General features: G+C 35.2%; 1 protein-coding gene across 4 annotated transcripts in view; it reads left to right on the top strand.

Moving 5' to 3' along the window:
• The window catches only part of LOC108701352 (sodium channel protein type 2 subunit alpha), an 81,882-nt gene that overhangs the window by 52,018 nt on the left and 13,947 nt on the right, over positions 1-15,917 (top strand). For all 4 annotated transcript variants that reach the window (XM_041577477.1, XM_041577475.1, XM_041577476.1 and 1 more), the window contains exons 18-21: positions 744-867; positions 1,598-1,752; positions 2,902-3,075; positions 14,250-14,372. In XM_041577477.1, the coding sequence (XP_041433411.1) occupies positions 744-867; positions 1,598-1,752; positions 2,902-3,075; positions 14,250-14,372 (576 nt within the window). The remainder of the gene's footprint in view (positions 1-743; positions 868-1,597; positions 1,753-2,901; positions 3,076-14,249; positions 14,373-15,917) is intronic.

The following is a 15,917-nucleotide window of genomic DNA, read 5'->3' as shown; positions in this document are numbered from 1 at the left end:
TAGAGAGCTAAGAAGAACAAAAGAATTTGTTTTAGTGTTGCCTTTAAAGAGCTTGCCTATTGTCAGTGTTTCATAAATCAAGCCCTCAGTTATTGTTTAAAAAAGCATACAGATGGCTTGATTTCAAAAAGGATTAACATTACAGAGAATCAGCTTTTCTGTGCTCCACAGCCAGCAGTAAAGATAGAAAGTAAAGTGTTTGCACAATGTGTTTGCTAGAGAAGCATTAAATGATGGCACTGTAGGGCTATTGTTCCAAAACAATGCATGAGCTATTCATGAAGGAAGCTTTAGTTCGGGCACCATGCATACTTTTGAGCAAAGTTTTGTTTCCCTTGACTTGTATTTTTCTTTACTCTTATATGAAATATAATTCGTGAGTATTTAGCTGATCTTTTATTGGCCAAAGTCCATCAAGTTTAACCCCCTTTAAATGAACCCCAGTGCACATATATGCACACTCATACCTACCTCATCTATACACTCATATTTAAACTAAATGTACCAATATCTGTACTAATTGTAGATTTTAGTACATATACATGCTCCCAGTTTTTAGTGCATGTGTAACCAAGTTTATGAGGCCTTTGAATCCACCTTGAACCAGGTGTTAATCCCTTGTTTTAGTCACATGCATGCAATATGCAATACAAAATTGTTAGAGAAGAGATAAGAATTTAAGATAATTACATTTCCCAATGTGATTAGGCCACTTGACTTTAATTGCCCTCTTCTTATTGCAGAAGCTCAACTCATCCAGCTCATCAGAAGGCAGTACTGTTGACATCAGACCTGCTGGGGAAGGAGAACCTGTTCCACAGGTGGAGGTTGAAGAGTTTGAGGAGCCAGAAGCTTGTTTCACAAAAGGTACAGTGAAAACAATAGTAACACAGTAACAGTCTACACAATACCAATGCTCACTCTGCCAGGATACATAGACAAAGTCTAGAATGAATTCAAATTTGTCCCCAAAGCAATGTATGCTTATGAAGTGTTTATCTGGGCCCCTGATTGTGGTCGTATACAAATAGGTACCTACACTTCACAGGCATTGCCACTAACACCAAGTTGAGGGCTAGCCATGGTCAAAAAGGTATGGAGCTAGGCCAATGCTATTAGGACTTGAGAACAGAAAAGATTCTTCAGCCCTTTTGTTATTTAGCAAAGCAGTTTTCATAAATAACCTTTAATAAACCAATGTTATAAGCCTTAAATTGTTTTTAAGAGTTGTTTAATAGTTGATTTATATGAGCATCTGTGATCTGAAATCACTGCTTTCAATAGTAATACATATGCATAGAACACGTGTAATGAATGCATGTCAAAGATTGATTCGAATTATGTTTTCTTTTATTAGGCAAAAAGTTATTTTTTGGGTCGGCATTCCCTTTAAATGAAGGATAAATCTCACAGCACTTAGGTGGAAAGATGTCCATTGCACCTTTAGTTTTCTATAGTAGATGACCAAAAAATAAGGGACATACTTATTCAGTGCTAGGAAAACTGTACTTTAAGCTTCCAACTCCAGTTGCAGGAACGTATTTACAGCCTGACGAATACTGTGTTTCTTATCATCCTATGTATTATTTATTCACAGGATGTATCAGGAAATTTCCATGCTGTGATGCTGATGTCTCACATGGCAAATGGAAGAAGTGGTGGAACCTCAGAAAAACATGTTTCTTAATTGTAGAACACAACTGGTTTGAGACCTTCATAATCTTTATGATTCTTATGAGTAGTGGTGCCCTGGTAAGTAAAGGGATGAGTAATCCTTGTTGTATTTAAAATGGTAGCAGCAGTGTCAGAGAATTGTTAAACTCAAATACAAACTTACTGGCTGATGTAACTCAAAGTGAAAAAGTAGCAGCACTCCCAATTTGCAGAAAGCTTGAACAAGGACTCGGAAGGTCCGAAACGTTGCGGAAGTTGCCGTATGTGATAATAAAGGTGATTTTATTTCTGCAAATTGAGAGTGCTGCTACTTTTCCACTTTGAATTAGAAGGTATGTAACATCGTAACATAGTAAGTTGAAAAAAGACACGTGTCCATCAAGTTCAACCTTTTAACTCTAATTTAACCTGCCTAACTGCTACTTGAACACAACTGAAGGTGAACACATTTCTGTGTGCACCCCTTATAAGAAAATCTATGTGTGTTGGAGGACTATTGTATTATTGCTGATGTAACTCTCAGAGTAATGTTTGGAGCTACAACAACTCATTGTCTGATGAAAGTATTTACTTTAATCCTTCTAAGGGAAACTGCAAGCTACACAAAGGGGAGGTCTTATAATAGAGTTATACAGTCAAATAGGGTTTCATGAAGGTATCAGTCTTGTCCTGAGGTTTCTTCTGGATTCCGTACCTCCCAAGTCCCAACTCCTAACTCCCAACCAACAGGCAAATTATGGATTACCTCTGTATGAGAGTGTAGGTGGTATAATAAATGGTAGCACAAGTCAAATTAGACAATACCCTTACAGAGATGTTAGCTATGCAGCTGTATCAGTGGGCCATTTAGTTTGACTCAGCCTGACACACCCGATTTTATTTTGTATTCCTTTGCTACATTTTGCACTGTAGGCTACATATACTCTTTTTACCATTAAAGTCTGCTTTATTTGTTTATTGCACTTTTGTAATATAATATGCCTTAAAGGTTTGAAGGAATATTCTTCCAGCTCGCTGGTCCATTCAATATTTCCTGTGACTTGAGAAATTTCCAGGTTAGCAAGCAAGACAACTTCAAAATTTCACCTCCTTCAGTTCAGTGACATTTACCTACACCTGTAGATGCACAAGTGGGTCCAAGCAGTGGCCATTGATATTAATGAGTGGCAAGTCCAATGTTTTATGTTCTGTGTATTACAGCCCTCTAATTATCTATACCATTTGCAGGCATTCGAAGATGTCTACATAGAACAAAGAAAAACAATAAAAATAATGTTGGAATATGCAGACAAGGTTTTCACTTACATCTTTATCTTGGAAATGCTTCTGAAATGGGTGGCATATGGCTTTCAAAAATACTTTACCAATGCCTGGTGCTGGTTGGACTTCCTAATTGTTTTTGTAAGTACAATGTTTTATTGTCTAAGCACTAATGTCTCTATATCTATCTGTCTATCTATCTATCTATCTATCTATCTATCTATCTATCTATCTATCTATCTATCTATCTGTCTCTCTATCTATCTATTATATCGCACTGTGTTGCTTAGTTATACCAGAGCTTTAGGTTGGTTTTACATTTACTTAATGATCTTGGATTAATAGATTCCTGCCTGTTTAGATACAATGTTAGTGAAACTGTGGATCCTCTTTTGGTTCATTATGTTCTACCAATGTAACAGTTCAACTGTGCTACATCTGAAAAAGAATGATGTTCATAAATAATCTTTTGGGTATTTCAGTAGTGTCACTCCCAATACCTTACTGTCTATATAGATATCAATATCATAAGCCCTGATGCATTAATGTCATGCTTCTGATTTGCTACTGCCAATGCAGGTAGGAAAACACTTTAATGTTTCTAATTGGTAGTTTTTAATAAATAGCTGCAATCATCTTTGCAACTGCAGATAGTTAAATCAATTAAATAACAAAAAGTGATTTAATTGCATATCTTTTTAGCTAACTAGGGAACTGTCTACCCTTCTCCTGACAGTGTAACAATGGTCCATAAGATGCTTAAAACCCCTTAAAGGGCATTTAAAGCCAACATTTTTCTACCACATATAAAAGTTGTGCATTATTCCCCACCCAAGCTACATCATTTGTACTGCATACAACCCCTCCATTTACAAGCACCATCACATTTTCCTAAAATAAATAGCAGCTTTCACTCAGTGGCTATTTTACCTCTGACGTCATCAGTAACACTGACATCTGCAAATAGGACATGTTTACTGTAAAGTTCATGCAATGCAGAATGCAGGTTTACACAGGCACAACATGCTTTGATAAAAAGTTATGCTAGGGTTGAGCACTGTAATGGTTAAACTGAGCTCAGGAGAGGCGGTTAAGAGAATATGAATAGGATCAAACAGCTAGACAGCTATGGGAACCAGCAATGCTATCTCTTCATTGGCTGTTAGACTGGAGGGTGTGTTCAGTAATCTGAACTGAGAAGAACTGAGCATGCTCATGTGCCAATAGCCAAAGTAAATTCCTGAGGGAGGGGGCAGAGTGGATTAGAGGAGGAGACGGAATTCTAAGTGATTAAGGGGATGCTGCAGCCTTGCTGTTAACATTTTAACAACCAGATTGGCAGGTATCTAAAGATTTCAAGAGGCTGTTCACTGATTAAATTTTTGTGTGCTGGGGGGGGTTACATATCCTTTAAGCCAACCTTTGGTTAGTAAAATATATATAGGATCACATTTAAAAATTGTGGAAAGTGAAATCAATTACAGGTTTGTAGTGATCAGTATGCACACTATAGGGCTCAAAGTTACTTTAAAAAATGGCTCTAATTTGTTAACTAATGAGGCTAATATCACACAATCAACCAGAAGCAAGGTTAAGGCATTTGAGAAAAGAAAACAAATTATTCTAAAATGTAAAACAGGGTAAACTTTCAAATATACTTTTCATAAGAAAGGAACATAAATGAATAGATGAATGGCAACTTAAAACAGAAGAGATTAAAATACTTTTCTAAAACAAGGAGTAACCTGGTCCATAAAATGATTCTTGAAGCACATTGCCTGCTAGCTAGCATAAGAGACCAATGTATTAGCGTAATTTTGTTCTATGTACAAGCAATCCCTTATCCTCAATTGTATTCAGCTCTGGAACATTAACACCTTCCCAACCTACTTATGCTGAAGAAATGTCTTTCTATAATAGTTCAAGAAGCTATTTCAGAGTCACTACTGTTACCTAGCATAACATTCATGTCTATAAAGACAGGGAATTCATGTTTACTTTCCAGTGTCACAATGCAGATATTTTTTTTATATATGGTTTTATAAAGGGCGGTTCCTAAGACGACTAAGTACAGTGAATCAAGGCATGTCCTCTTTAAATTTCACATTATGAGAAGTATTTACTACAGTATGTGCAGTAAAAATGTTGCATGCAGTTAATATAATAAATGTTTTTTAAAGCGTTTGCTGGAAAAATCTAACCATGTTTTAGCTTGCAGAAAAAAGTTGTATCCATTTGATTCTGTTTATATGGGGGTTATTTACTAGACTCCCAATGCAAAAATCATGAAACATTTGTGATTTTTTTATAAAATTGGACAAATTTTAAAAAATCGTGAATTTTTCGGAATTTATTAAACCCCAAGGATGGAAAAGTCAGAATCTGAAAATCCCGCATCTCAGGCCTGTCAAGGTTGCATATAAGTTAATGGGAGAAGTCTCAATGATTTTTTGATGTGCGCTGGGTTTTTGACAATACCCCAGAGATTTCAGAGTTTTTTGCAAAATTCAGAGTTTTCGGATGAAAAATCGAAAAAAATATTGAAAATCAGACGAAAATCTGAAAAAATTGTGAAAATCGGATTTGATCTGAGTTTTTTTCAGAAAATATTGAGATAAATTCGGACTTTGATAAATAACCCCCTATATGTTTTAATGGAAATGTCTGATGTTGAAGAAAGTTTGAATTTAGCAATAATGCTGTTTATATATAAGTTGTCAAAAATGGTAGAAACATGTCTATAAAAAGAAACACCCTTTGCTTATTTCAATTCAGTGTATAATAAGATTTAATTGTACACATAATTCTCTAAGACAGTAGTAAAATACACAGAACATTCCTTAACTGCCTATTCTGTTTTAGAGTAAGAGAAGAGATGGCCATATTGTTTCAGCTGAGATTTTTAAGGGGCAGATTTAAGAAGGGTCGAATATCGAGGGTTAATTAACCCTCGATATTCGACCAGGAACTAAAATCGTTCGACTTCGAATATCGAAGTCGAACGATTTAGCGCAAATCCTGCGATCGAACGATCAAAGGATTATTCGTTCGATCGAACGATTAAATCCTTCGAATCGAACGATTCGAAGGATTTTAATACAACGATCAAAGGAATATCCTTCGATCAAAAAATCACAGGCAAGCCTATGGGGACCTTCCCCATAGGCTAACATTGACTTCGGTAGCTTTTAGCTGCCGAAGTAGGGGGTCGAAGTTTTTCTTAATGAGACAGTACTTCGACTATCGAATGGTCGAATAGTCGAACGATTTTTAGTTCGAATCGTTCGATTCGAAGTCGAAGTAGTAGTCGAAGGTCGAAGTAGCCCATTCGATGGTCGAACTAGCCCAAAAAACACTTCGAAATTCGAAGTTTTTTTAATTCGAATCCTTCACTCGAGCTTTGTAAATCTGCCCCTTAGAGTGATGGAAATTGTTTTGTTGACCTAAGCTGTTGCATGCAATATAGTAACCTTTACTCTTATTTATAAAACAGCCAGCTTAGTTAACTGGCTTTTAGCATTCCTCTCCAGTGCTGGGTAGGTTTAGTGACATGGGCAGACCCCAATAATTCAATTTGCCTAAAAGCAGCACTTTTGTTGCTGAAACAGACTTTTCATGAGGCTGGAAGCAATATGTCATGTGTGTTTAATTGATGTCACTTCCAGTTATGTCGCTTGCTATTTAAAAGAGGAGCTCAAACAATTTTCAATGTTTTTGATTTTTACAACTTTCCCAAGAGAAATGTAATAAAGGTTGTAAAATTGTCATAAAATAATGACAAATTGCATTTTACAATGCAATTTTCTTCATTACATCCTTATTGTATTTCAAATGTTAATTACTAGTGATGGGTGAATTTGTCCCCTTTCGCTTCGCCACAAATTTCGTGAATTTCCTGCAAAATTCGCTAAACTGGCAAAAAATTTGCGAAACAGTGAGGGGGGGGCAATTTATCTAACAGGATGCTGTAAAGTATGGGATTCTTCTAATAAGTCTAATTTTTCAAAATTATTACTTCTCTCATGACCAGCTGCTACCATTCTTTAACTTCTTTTGAAGCCTGCAACAATTCGCTGGCATTGGAGCTTTCTTAATAACAGGTCCGATACCTGTAATAAGTCAAACAAACAAATTAAATGTATTCTTCTGAATACAGGACAAGTTGGTCATATTGAAGTCAGGATATCTAGGAAACTTGCTCTTTGTCTAACCCACTCATTGGACACTTCATCAGAGCAGGCTTGTATCCTACGGAGCTTCTCTTTTTATATGAAAAACATATCTAAGAAAGTTAAGATGTAAGCAATACATCTCTCAAAAAAGTTAAAGAATGGTAGCAGCTGGTCATGAGAGAAGTAATAATTTTGAAAAATTAGACTTATTAGAAGAATCCCATACTTTACAGCATCCTGTAAGATAAATTGCCCCCCCACTCAATTTTTTCTAGTTTCCAGCCACTATATGTATGTATATATTACCAAATTTTATTTAAAAGTATGTCTGTTTTGCTTCTATTGGGTCTCTTTTCTAGGCCGAGGTCACCTTCAATCCTTCAGTTTTTTCTAAATATTTTTTTAGTGCGCAATTTTTTTTTTCTTGAATACAAATTCACTTTATTTCAAAGAACAATTAGGATGAATTGTGAAATTCCAATTATTCTATGTTTATAAATCATAACTGATTGAGGAGTAGCTATGTTTTTTAAAGATATATTTCTTTAACAGAGTTGAATGGATTTATTATAGAAAACAAATAGTATAGAACTTTTGTTTGAACATTATGCAAATATAAGATTTAAAATATTTTATTTTTACATTTAAATCAATTAAAAGATTAACACAACATAATTGTCATTATAGCCAACTGTTTTAGTTTAAATAATCTCAATTACCAATAACAGTCACCTGAGGATACATTTTTATCATAATCTAAAGGCAATTATTTATCACTGAATTTGTGTCAGTAGAATCCTAATATCTTGAATGACATTGTGTGCCATTAGCTTTAAAATAGGCAGTAAAGAAACCATGCCATTGAAAGTCACTTCCCTTAAGAATAAGAAAAAAAAATATTTAAGTATATTTGTAATTGGCTACCTGTTCAAAAAGATGTATTGATTATGCATTACTCAGAAAATAGAAAATAGAAAGCACATTATCAAATAGTCTGTTAGCTGTATTCCAGTATTAGGATCAAACACAACAGTTTTATTTTCTTTTGTTGTTTTGACTACAATATACATTTCATTTAAGATAGAAGGTTTGAAATCCTGAACCTCTGGGAGTTGTAGTCAGGCAATATTTGGGAGGAGCAACAGAGCAATGGAAGGATTTTGACCCATTTAATGCACAGTTTATTTATATTCCTCATCTTTTGGTTGTGGACTTAAAAAAAGTTGTGCCAGGGAGCCTTCACGATTATCATCATTTATTTATATAGCGCTGACAAGATACGCAGTGCTTTACCTTAGTTATAACAAACAGGGAATCAATGGTGGATAACAAACAAGGGTTACAGAGTACAATAGGATTAGAGGGCCCTACAAATTAGAGTTTACAAACTAAAGGTTAGGGTACAATTGAGACATTAGGATTTTAGAAACAATCCATGATTTTTGATACAGCAATGATTGATTCATTTAGGTACATTGAATAAGCTTCATTAAACAGTTGGGTCTTTAAAGGGATACTGTCATGGGAAAAAAAAAGATTTCCAAAATGAATCAGTAATAGTGCTACTCCAGCAGAATTCTGCACTGAAATCCATTTCTCAAAAGAGCAAACAGATTTTTTTTATATTCAATTTTGAAATCTGACATGGGGCTAGACATTTTGTCAATTTCCCAGCTGCCCCTGGTCATGTGACTTGTGCCTGCACTTTAGGAGAGAAATGCTTTCTGGCAGGCTGCTGTTTTTCCTTCTCAATGTATGAATGACACAACTGAATGTGTCTCAGTGGGACATGGGTTTTTACTATTGAGTGCTGTTCTTAGATCTACCAGGCAGCTGTTATCTTGTGTTAGGGAGCTGGTATCTGCTTACCTTCCCATTGTTCTTTTGTTTGGCTGCTGGGGGGAAAAAGAGAGGGGGATGATATCACTTCAGCTTGCAGTAAAGCAGTAAAGAGTGATTGAAGTTTATCAGAGCACAAGTCACATGACTTGGGGCAGCTGGGAAATTGACAATATGTCTAGCCCCATGTCAGATTTCAAAATTAAATATAAAAAAAATCTGTTTGCTCTTTTGAGAAATGGATTTCAGTGCAGAATTCTGCTGGAGCAGCACTATTAACTGATTCATTTTGAAAAAAATTTTTTCCCATGACAGTATCCCTTTAAGGAGCGCTTGAAAGTTTGGAAAGAAGGAGAAAGTCTGACAGCTTGAGGCAGAGAGTTCCAGAGAAAATACTAGGTAGTGTTCAGCACTAGTTGTGTATCAAGACTGAGTTTGATATATAATGCATAATTTATTTCACTGATTTTAGATTTTTCCAGATTTTACACCATTTTTTTTGGTCCTATGAAAAACGTAAAATGAGGTTTCTACTGTACTTTTAACACTACCTTATAAACAATGTATAGTGGGTCTGTAGTTTCTTAGGAAACAGAAGTCAACAAGCAATGACTAGAGTGAGCATGCAAAGGCATGGTTTATGGTAAACATTTCAAATATACAGTATATGACCTACCAGGCAAATATTACCTTGCATGATCAGCTCTGGCTATTAGGGGTTTCACCCCTATCTCATGCCTGAAAGATGCTCCTAATAAACATATGGTCTACTATCACACACACCACAGTCTTTTTAAGAAGCCCTGGTTAACTAGATGTGTGTTAGGCTTGATCTGTATGTTCATAGTCGTCCTCTGAAACCACGCCAACCCTGATATTTATAACTAACCAGATATTAAAACATCAAAAAACAAATAGGAATAGAATCCATAATTTTAGCTGCAGGCATGTTAGCTTAGTGCTTATTGGGTTGACATACTGATAAGAGTTCCTGTGGGTTTAATGAGTGCCAGCTACTTAAAGCAACCCGTTATCTTCACAACAAAACATTCCAATCATAAAACAAAGTTACAGAGCACATTTATGTTAGCAAAAAATATTACCTTGGAAGGTGGTGATTTTGGTGTACAATAGATTTTGCAAGTATATATGTTATAACATTCAGTATAATGGCAGATCCACAAATCTTTATTTGGAATTATATTCAACAGATCTTGTGTTTTTCTGTTTATGACTAACCATAATTGATTTATACGCAAGAGCTGGACTTCCATCATTTGCAAAATATTTGAACAATTCATTAGCAGAAACTGAAGACCTGCACCCCGTTTGAATTAGAACTATTGGCTGGACTAGAACTCTGGGACATGTAGTAACATAACATGCAACATGTAACATAAGTCGCAGATCCAACGAAGTGAAGCAGAGCTATACAGTACATACAAATCATGATTAAAATCACAAAGTAGTTCATGGAATGTAATTATTGGCAGATCATTCTGAGATCCAGGTGGACAAGCCAAGGACAGTGGTGACATCATCAACATAGTGGTGGGGATATTAGGAAATGGCAGATAAAGCAGTGATTCTTAATATATGTTCTTTTGATAGAATAGCAATGACTCATAATAGATTCACTGAAATTGTTCACTTAGCTGTTATATGCAGATCAAGTTGTTGAATAAATATATAAGCCAAGATTGTAGGCTTGAGCATAAGGCATTAATACAAGGCAATGCTTACTTTGCATCATTGAATGCTGTTGTATAGATTATCCCCCACAATACCATACAATCCAGAGCATTATAAATTAGGCTATCCTCATACATACATTGGTACATGGTAAGTCCTGAAACTAATAACCCCTTACTTTTTCATCAAGGCCATAAAGCACAAATGAAGAGGACTGAAAGGTAATCTTTAAGTGTGAGTGCCAGTGTCAAAAACTCAGTGTTGTTCAAATGTTACAAAAGGGGTATGTTTAGCAGATGCATTAATAACCCTTAAAACATTTTGCTTAGCAAGCATTGGTCGAAGAGTTTAAACCCATGAGAAGAGAGGAGTGAACAATTTGGATACCTCAATGATTAGGATGTATAATCGGTTTGCACAGAATAGACCATTTATGGAACAATCATGGGTTTGTCTAATGGTTTTCTTTACATGAACTCATAGCATTAGTTACATTATCTTATGATGGCCACTCCCATGCATGTGTCCTTCATGCTCAGAATCAGCGGTCACCATAATGATTATGTTACTTTTGTCTTAAAGCTTCCACCCATCCATTATGAATATGCTTTGACTTTAAAGGAAATGTAAACACTGTTGCTAAACAATAGATTACCCAAATAAAGAGCTAGCAACAAAAAGGATGGATTTTAAAGGCAAAATTGTTCAATAAAACATCTCCCAGCACTCAGCAGTCCACTTAATGCTCAAGGATCCTGCAGTGTGAATCCTTTTTACTCTGTTCACACCCAGCTGGCTCCCTGTTGTTTGTTCATGTGATACAAAAGCTATCAATCACATTTCTAGCACTGAATGACAAAAAATCAAAATGCATATCCCTCTGATATTTGATTAGTAGAAGGTCAGCAATATGAACAACATTAGCCTTTTAGGCAGGATTTAAACTGAGACATTCTGCATTTAGGTTTCAAATGTCTACTTTGGAGAGCATGGCAATGCAGTAGAAGCATTTAATGGAACTTTTCTTTGCATTTAAAGTTGATCAGATAATGAAGGTAGTGTTTGTTTTTTGTCTATTGATGGAGGTTAAATGGACAAAACAAGAAAACCAAAATTTGGATGGTATCAACATGTTAGTTGAAATCTACTAGGACAAAAAAGACAGCTAGTATTCAGTGTGAGAATACTGTAGATGAGGAGGTCTTTTAATAAGAAAGAGTTGAATGGAAGAAGGAAATGAGAAGAAGTAGAGATTTAAATGTGTATTTGAAATTACAATACATTAGAGATGTCTACCAAGCCCACAAGGATAGCAGAAAGAGAGGCCACCATTAGTTAGTGAGTTGCAAGATTCCAGTTATTTAGTGAGTTGTAACAAAACTTGTCTAAGTGAATTTCTATATATTGCTATATTGGGATGGTACTTAAAATTGTACAAGAAAATTAAGGATAGGAAAAGTCGGAATCGGAAAAAGGTCAGAGGAGAAAACAAGAAGAAACAGAAGAAATATGAACAGAATAAGCAGGATGTTGAAACAGAAAACTGCTCCTTCCAGCTTGATTCTCATTGGAGGATCTTCTTGATGAGTATCTTACCATGTAGTTCTAGGAAAGGTTTTTTTTATTGCGGTACAGTATCTCTTATTCCATCTCTAATATTGCTAGACTTTTGCATCCAGTTTTTCTAACACTTGATAATAAGAAAGTAAAAGCTGGGAAATATATTAAAGCAACATTTGTGTAACCCATTGTTGAGCAATGCAGCACTGTTCGAAAATGCTTACATCTCCTCTAAAAGCTGTAAATGTAGATATTTTTGGATGAATCTCAAGCTTATCACTTGGGAAAGAGGGGAAAATAATACAGGTTCACTCAACTTTGCTCATGTGACAAATTGATTAAAAAGAAATAGGTTTAAAAAATTTGTAAGAAAAAAAAACATTTTAGATTTTACTAAATCTTGAGAAAAGAGTGTTCTGTTTATGTTCCTATGAAAAAACAATCTTCTAGGTTCACAGTTGGAGCGCAGCCGTTGTTTGCACCGTTTCATTCGATCACTGCTTGCAGATCCTTCTAATGAAAGGTATTCACGTGGCGTGAACGCTGGTTTTCTTTGAAGTGCAGTCTTAATGTGGTGCACATCGTTTCATTTATTTATTTATTCATGTGAACCATTTTTCATTTGTGCCAGAAATCTTTCATTGGAATCAAAATGATTTATTCATGTAAGACTAGCAGAGTGTTTTTCTTATCATAACACACAATTGTACAGTGAACACTCTGATATTGTTTGGAAGATTACACACTCCTAATCAGAGTCCCAAACACACTTCTTCATATGAGACTTTTTTCAAAATATTTGATCAATCAATTAATATAGAGCAGTATCCAAAATGGCAGAAATAAAGATAGTTTTATCTGGGGTAACATCTGTTTTTTTCAGGTCTATGGCACATACAGCATTTCTTTGACATCCATTACCACTACGTGCCCTGTACTGCATTCCGTACACTTGAATGGGAAGGGATGCTGCCTGACCAGAACCTATGATTAGTACTCTGGATCTTGCTTTTGGGCTAATCAAGGCTGCCAGAAGCAATCAAGGCAATTGAAATGCTGCATGTGCCACAAACCTTATCTCATTTCTTTTGGAAATATATTCCCAAAGAGAAGAGTATGTAGGGTTTTCCATATATGCTATGTACCTTAAATATAAAATACTCTTACATACTGTACATATAGAACAAATTTTCAATCCCAATACAGTGTCATCTACCACTGTGTAATAAAGGTGAGCAAATCATTTTGGTAAAACAAATATTCTATGAATCATGATTTACAAAATAGTGCAACTATTTGCACTGTAATTTACATTTTCACATAAAATTTACATGTAAACGGCAATTTGTGAATTACTTTTGGTATCAATTTGCAAATCAAACATTTGCTGATTTGCACTGTTGTTTGCATTGATTCCTGTATCATTCAGAAGTGCTCACTATTTGTGGGCGATTTTGGTATTGATTTGCAATTGAAAACATCGTTGATTCGCTCACCTCAGCAAGACAGTTCCTAGGCAACAGTGATTGCACAGGCCAAGTAGCAATGGCATTTATTGGGTTCTCATTAACAATACCATTAATTCTAAACAGATTTCAATCATATCCCTTTTGGCGGTGGCTCTTGGGTATGATCAACTAGCCGCTATTAAATCTCTAAGGACCTTGAGAGCATTGAGACCTCTGCGTGCATTATCAAGATTTGAAGGAATAAGGGTAAGACTGGTCAGAAGATTGGAAAATAATCAATAATAATGATCAATAATCTTTCTTGTAGGCTGTTAAATTGATTTTCAAATAAAAACTGGTTCTTCATTAAATTAAATAAAACACTAGTATGTAAGACTGCTGTGCTAATTTCTATTTACAGGTTTTTACCAAAATGTGGACCTTATTAACCATCTAATTTCATAACTTCTTTTAAAACTTTCTCCTAGTTTTAGGATGACCGAGAAGGATGTCTTCTTCTACTTGTATAAGCATGTTCAATCAAATGAATGTCTGGAGCATATGAACGACCAATGAGATTATTGCTTTTGTGTTTTTTGTATAGGTTTCTTTGGTTAGCTTAACAGCTAATGCCTTGGGCTACTCAGAATTAGGAGCTATTAAGTCCCTTAGGACACTAAGGGCATTGAGACCTCTGAGGGCCCTCTCGCGGTTTGAAGGGATGAGGGTAAGATGAAATAAAAGAACCTGATATAATGCATGCATAGAAAACGAAGAAGCCGTGCATGTTAAAGAAAGCAAAAGGAATGCTAAATCCATGCGGAAATGCTGCAATAACTTCATACCTACCTTTACCACTAACAGAAATGGGGTAGGATGCTTCAGCACATTGCAAGTATACCATATGCTATGACGAATACTGGCTTTATCCATTTATGAGTCTATTCAACAGAAATACACTTTTTTTTGTTTATCTACATCTTAATTGTATGCCCACATGCTGTCTTTGGCAATGTCAATTGGCTTAAAAAGACTTTGTAGAGAACTCGTTTAACAACCCTTCCAAAGAATCCACCAAGAGCGGATGTGTTTTTATACCCACAACAAAGTACAGATGCAAAAAGACCAAGTAGATCTGGGAAAAGCAGGTGTAGGGATTTTGTGGGTGTGTAATTTACAATGATTAAGCACCTTGAATTAAACCAAATCAATGAGAATTGTATAATTTCATCCACATCAAAATACTCACCATTTATATAAGATATAGCAGTTATACATCTTCTCAAAAATAAACATTTATCCAACAAATTAACAAAAAATGTGTTAATGCTTTTAGAGGCAATAAAATAACCATCGGAATCAGCACACAAATTCAAAAACTAAAGATGAAACTGAAACTGCAAATCTTTGCAAAGGCTATATTCAGTTTGTAAATTCTCATGACACCACTGGGAATTTGTAATCAAAAACTAAGCAAAATCAGATACTTTTTTAATTACTGCAAATTTTTGTGCAGTCATAAAACAGACCCATTATGCAGAGGCATAAGAACACTGCACTAGTTAGTAGCCAACAAATATATGTTACGTTTCCATTACCAAAGCATCTTACAATATACATAGGTGGTAGCATTGTCTTGCCTTGTTGTGCAATAGTCTATCCTGGCACAAGATTATAATCTTGCAGATATGGTATCAAGAAAGCTTTGCAAGTATCTCTCAGGTAAAGTCATAAGAAAGTATGTCAGTGCCATAGCACAGAGAAAACTTTAGGAAGCAGTAATGATAAAATAATGGTGTCTGTTTTCCAGTTGTTAATTAATTGTATATAAATACTGTATAATTCACAAAAAATGTGAGTAATGTAGAACATATTCTTATGAAAAGTGTTTACTTTTGGCTTTACATGGTCATGGATCTCCTTGATGACATCTAATAGCATTATATTTAACAATAGGGGACACAATATTATAAAAAAAAATATTATAAAAATATTATCATCCAGGTAAATTCATCCCCTTAAGTGTCAGAATTATTATTATCCAGTTAATTTCATTCCCTTAATTGTCTGAATTCCTATTTTTTTTTTTTTTAAATGGACAAATTTGCAATTTATATACTTGCATTTTTATAAGTTAACCCACTGCCTCTGACAGGTGAAGTGCAGTTGGGGCTGCATTCTCTATTATGGGCAGTGCAAGCCAGTCAGAAACAAGTACACAGCCTAGCAGTGATGCCTCTCTTTGGCTTCCATTTCAGTGCAGAGAGTGCAG

This window comes from Xenopus laevis, chromosome 9_10L (genome assembly GCF_017654675.1).
Source record: "Xenopus laevis strain J_2021 chromosome 9_10L, Xenopus_laevis_v10.1, whole genome shotgun sequence".
NCBI lineage: Eukaryota > Metazoa > Chordata > Amphibia > Anura > Pipidae > Xenopus > Xenopus laevis.
Note: the sequence above shows the minus strand (reverse complement) of the source record. Positions and strands in the feature narration are given on the sequence as shown.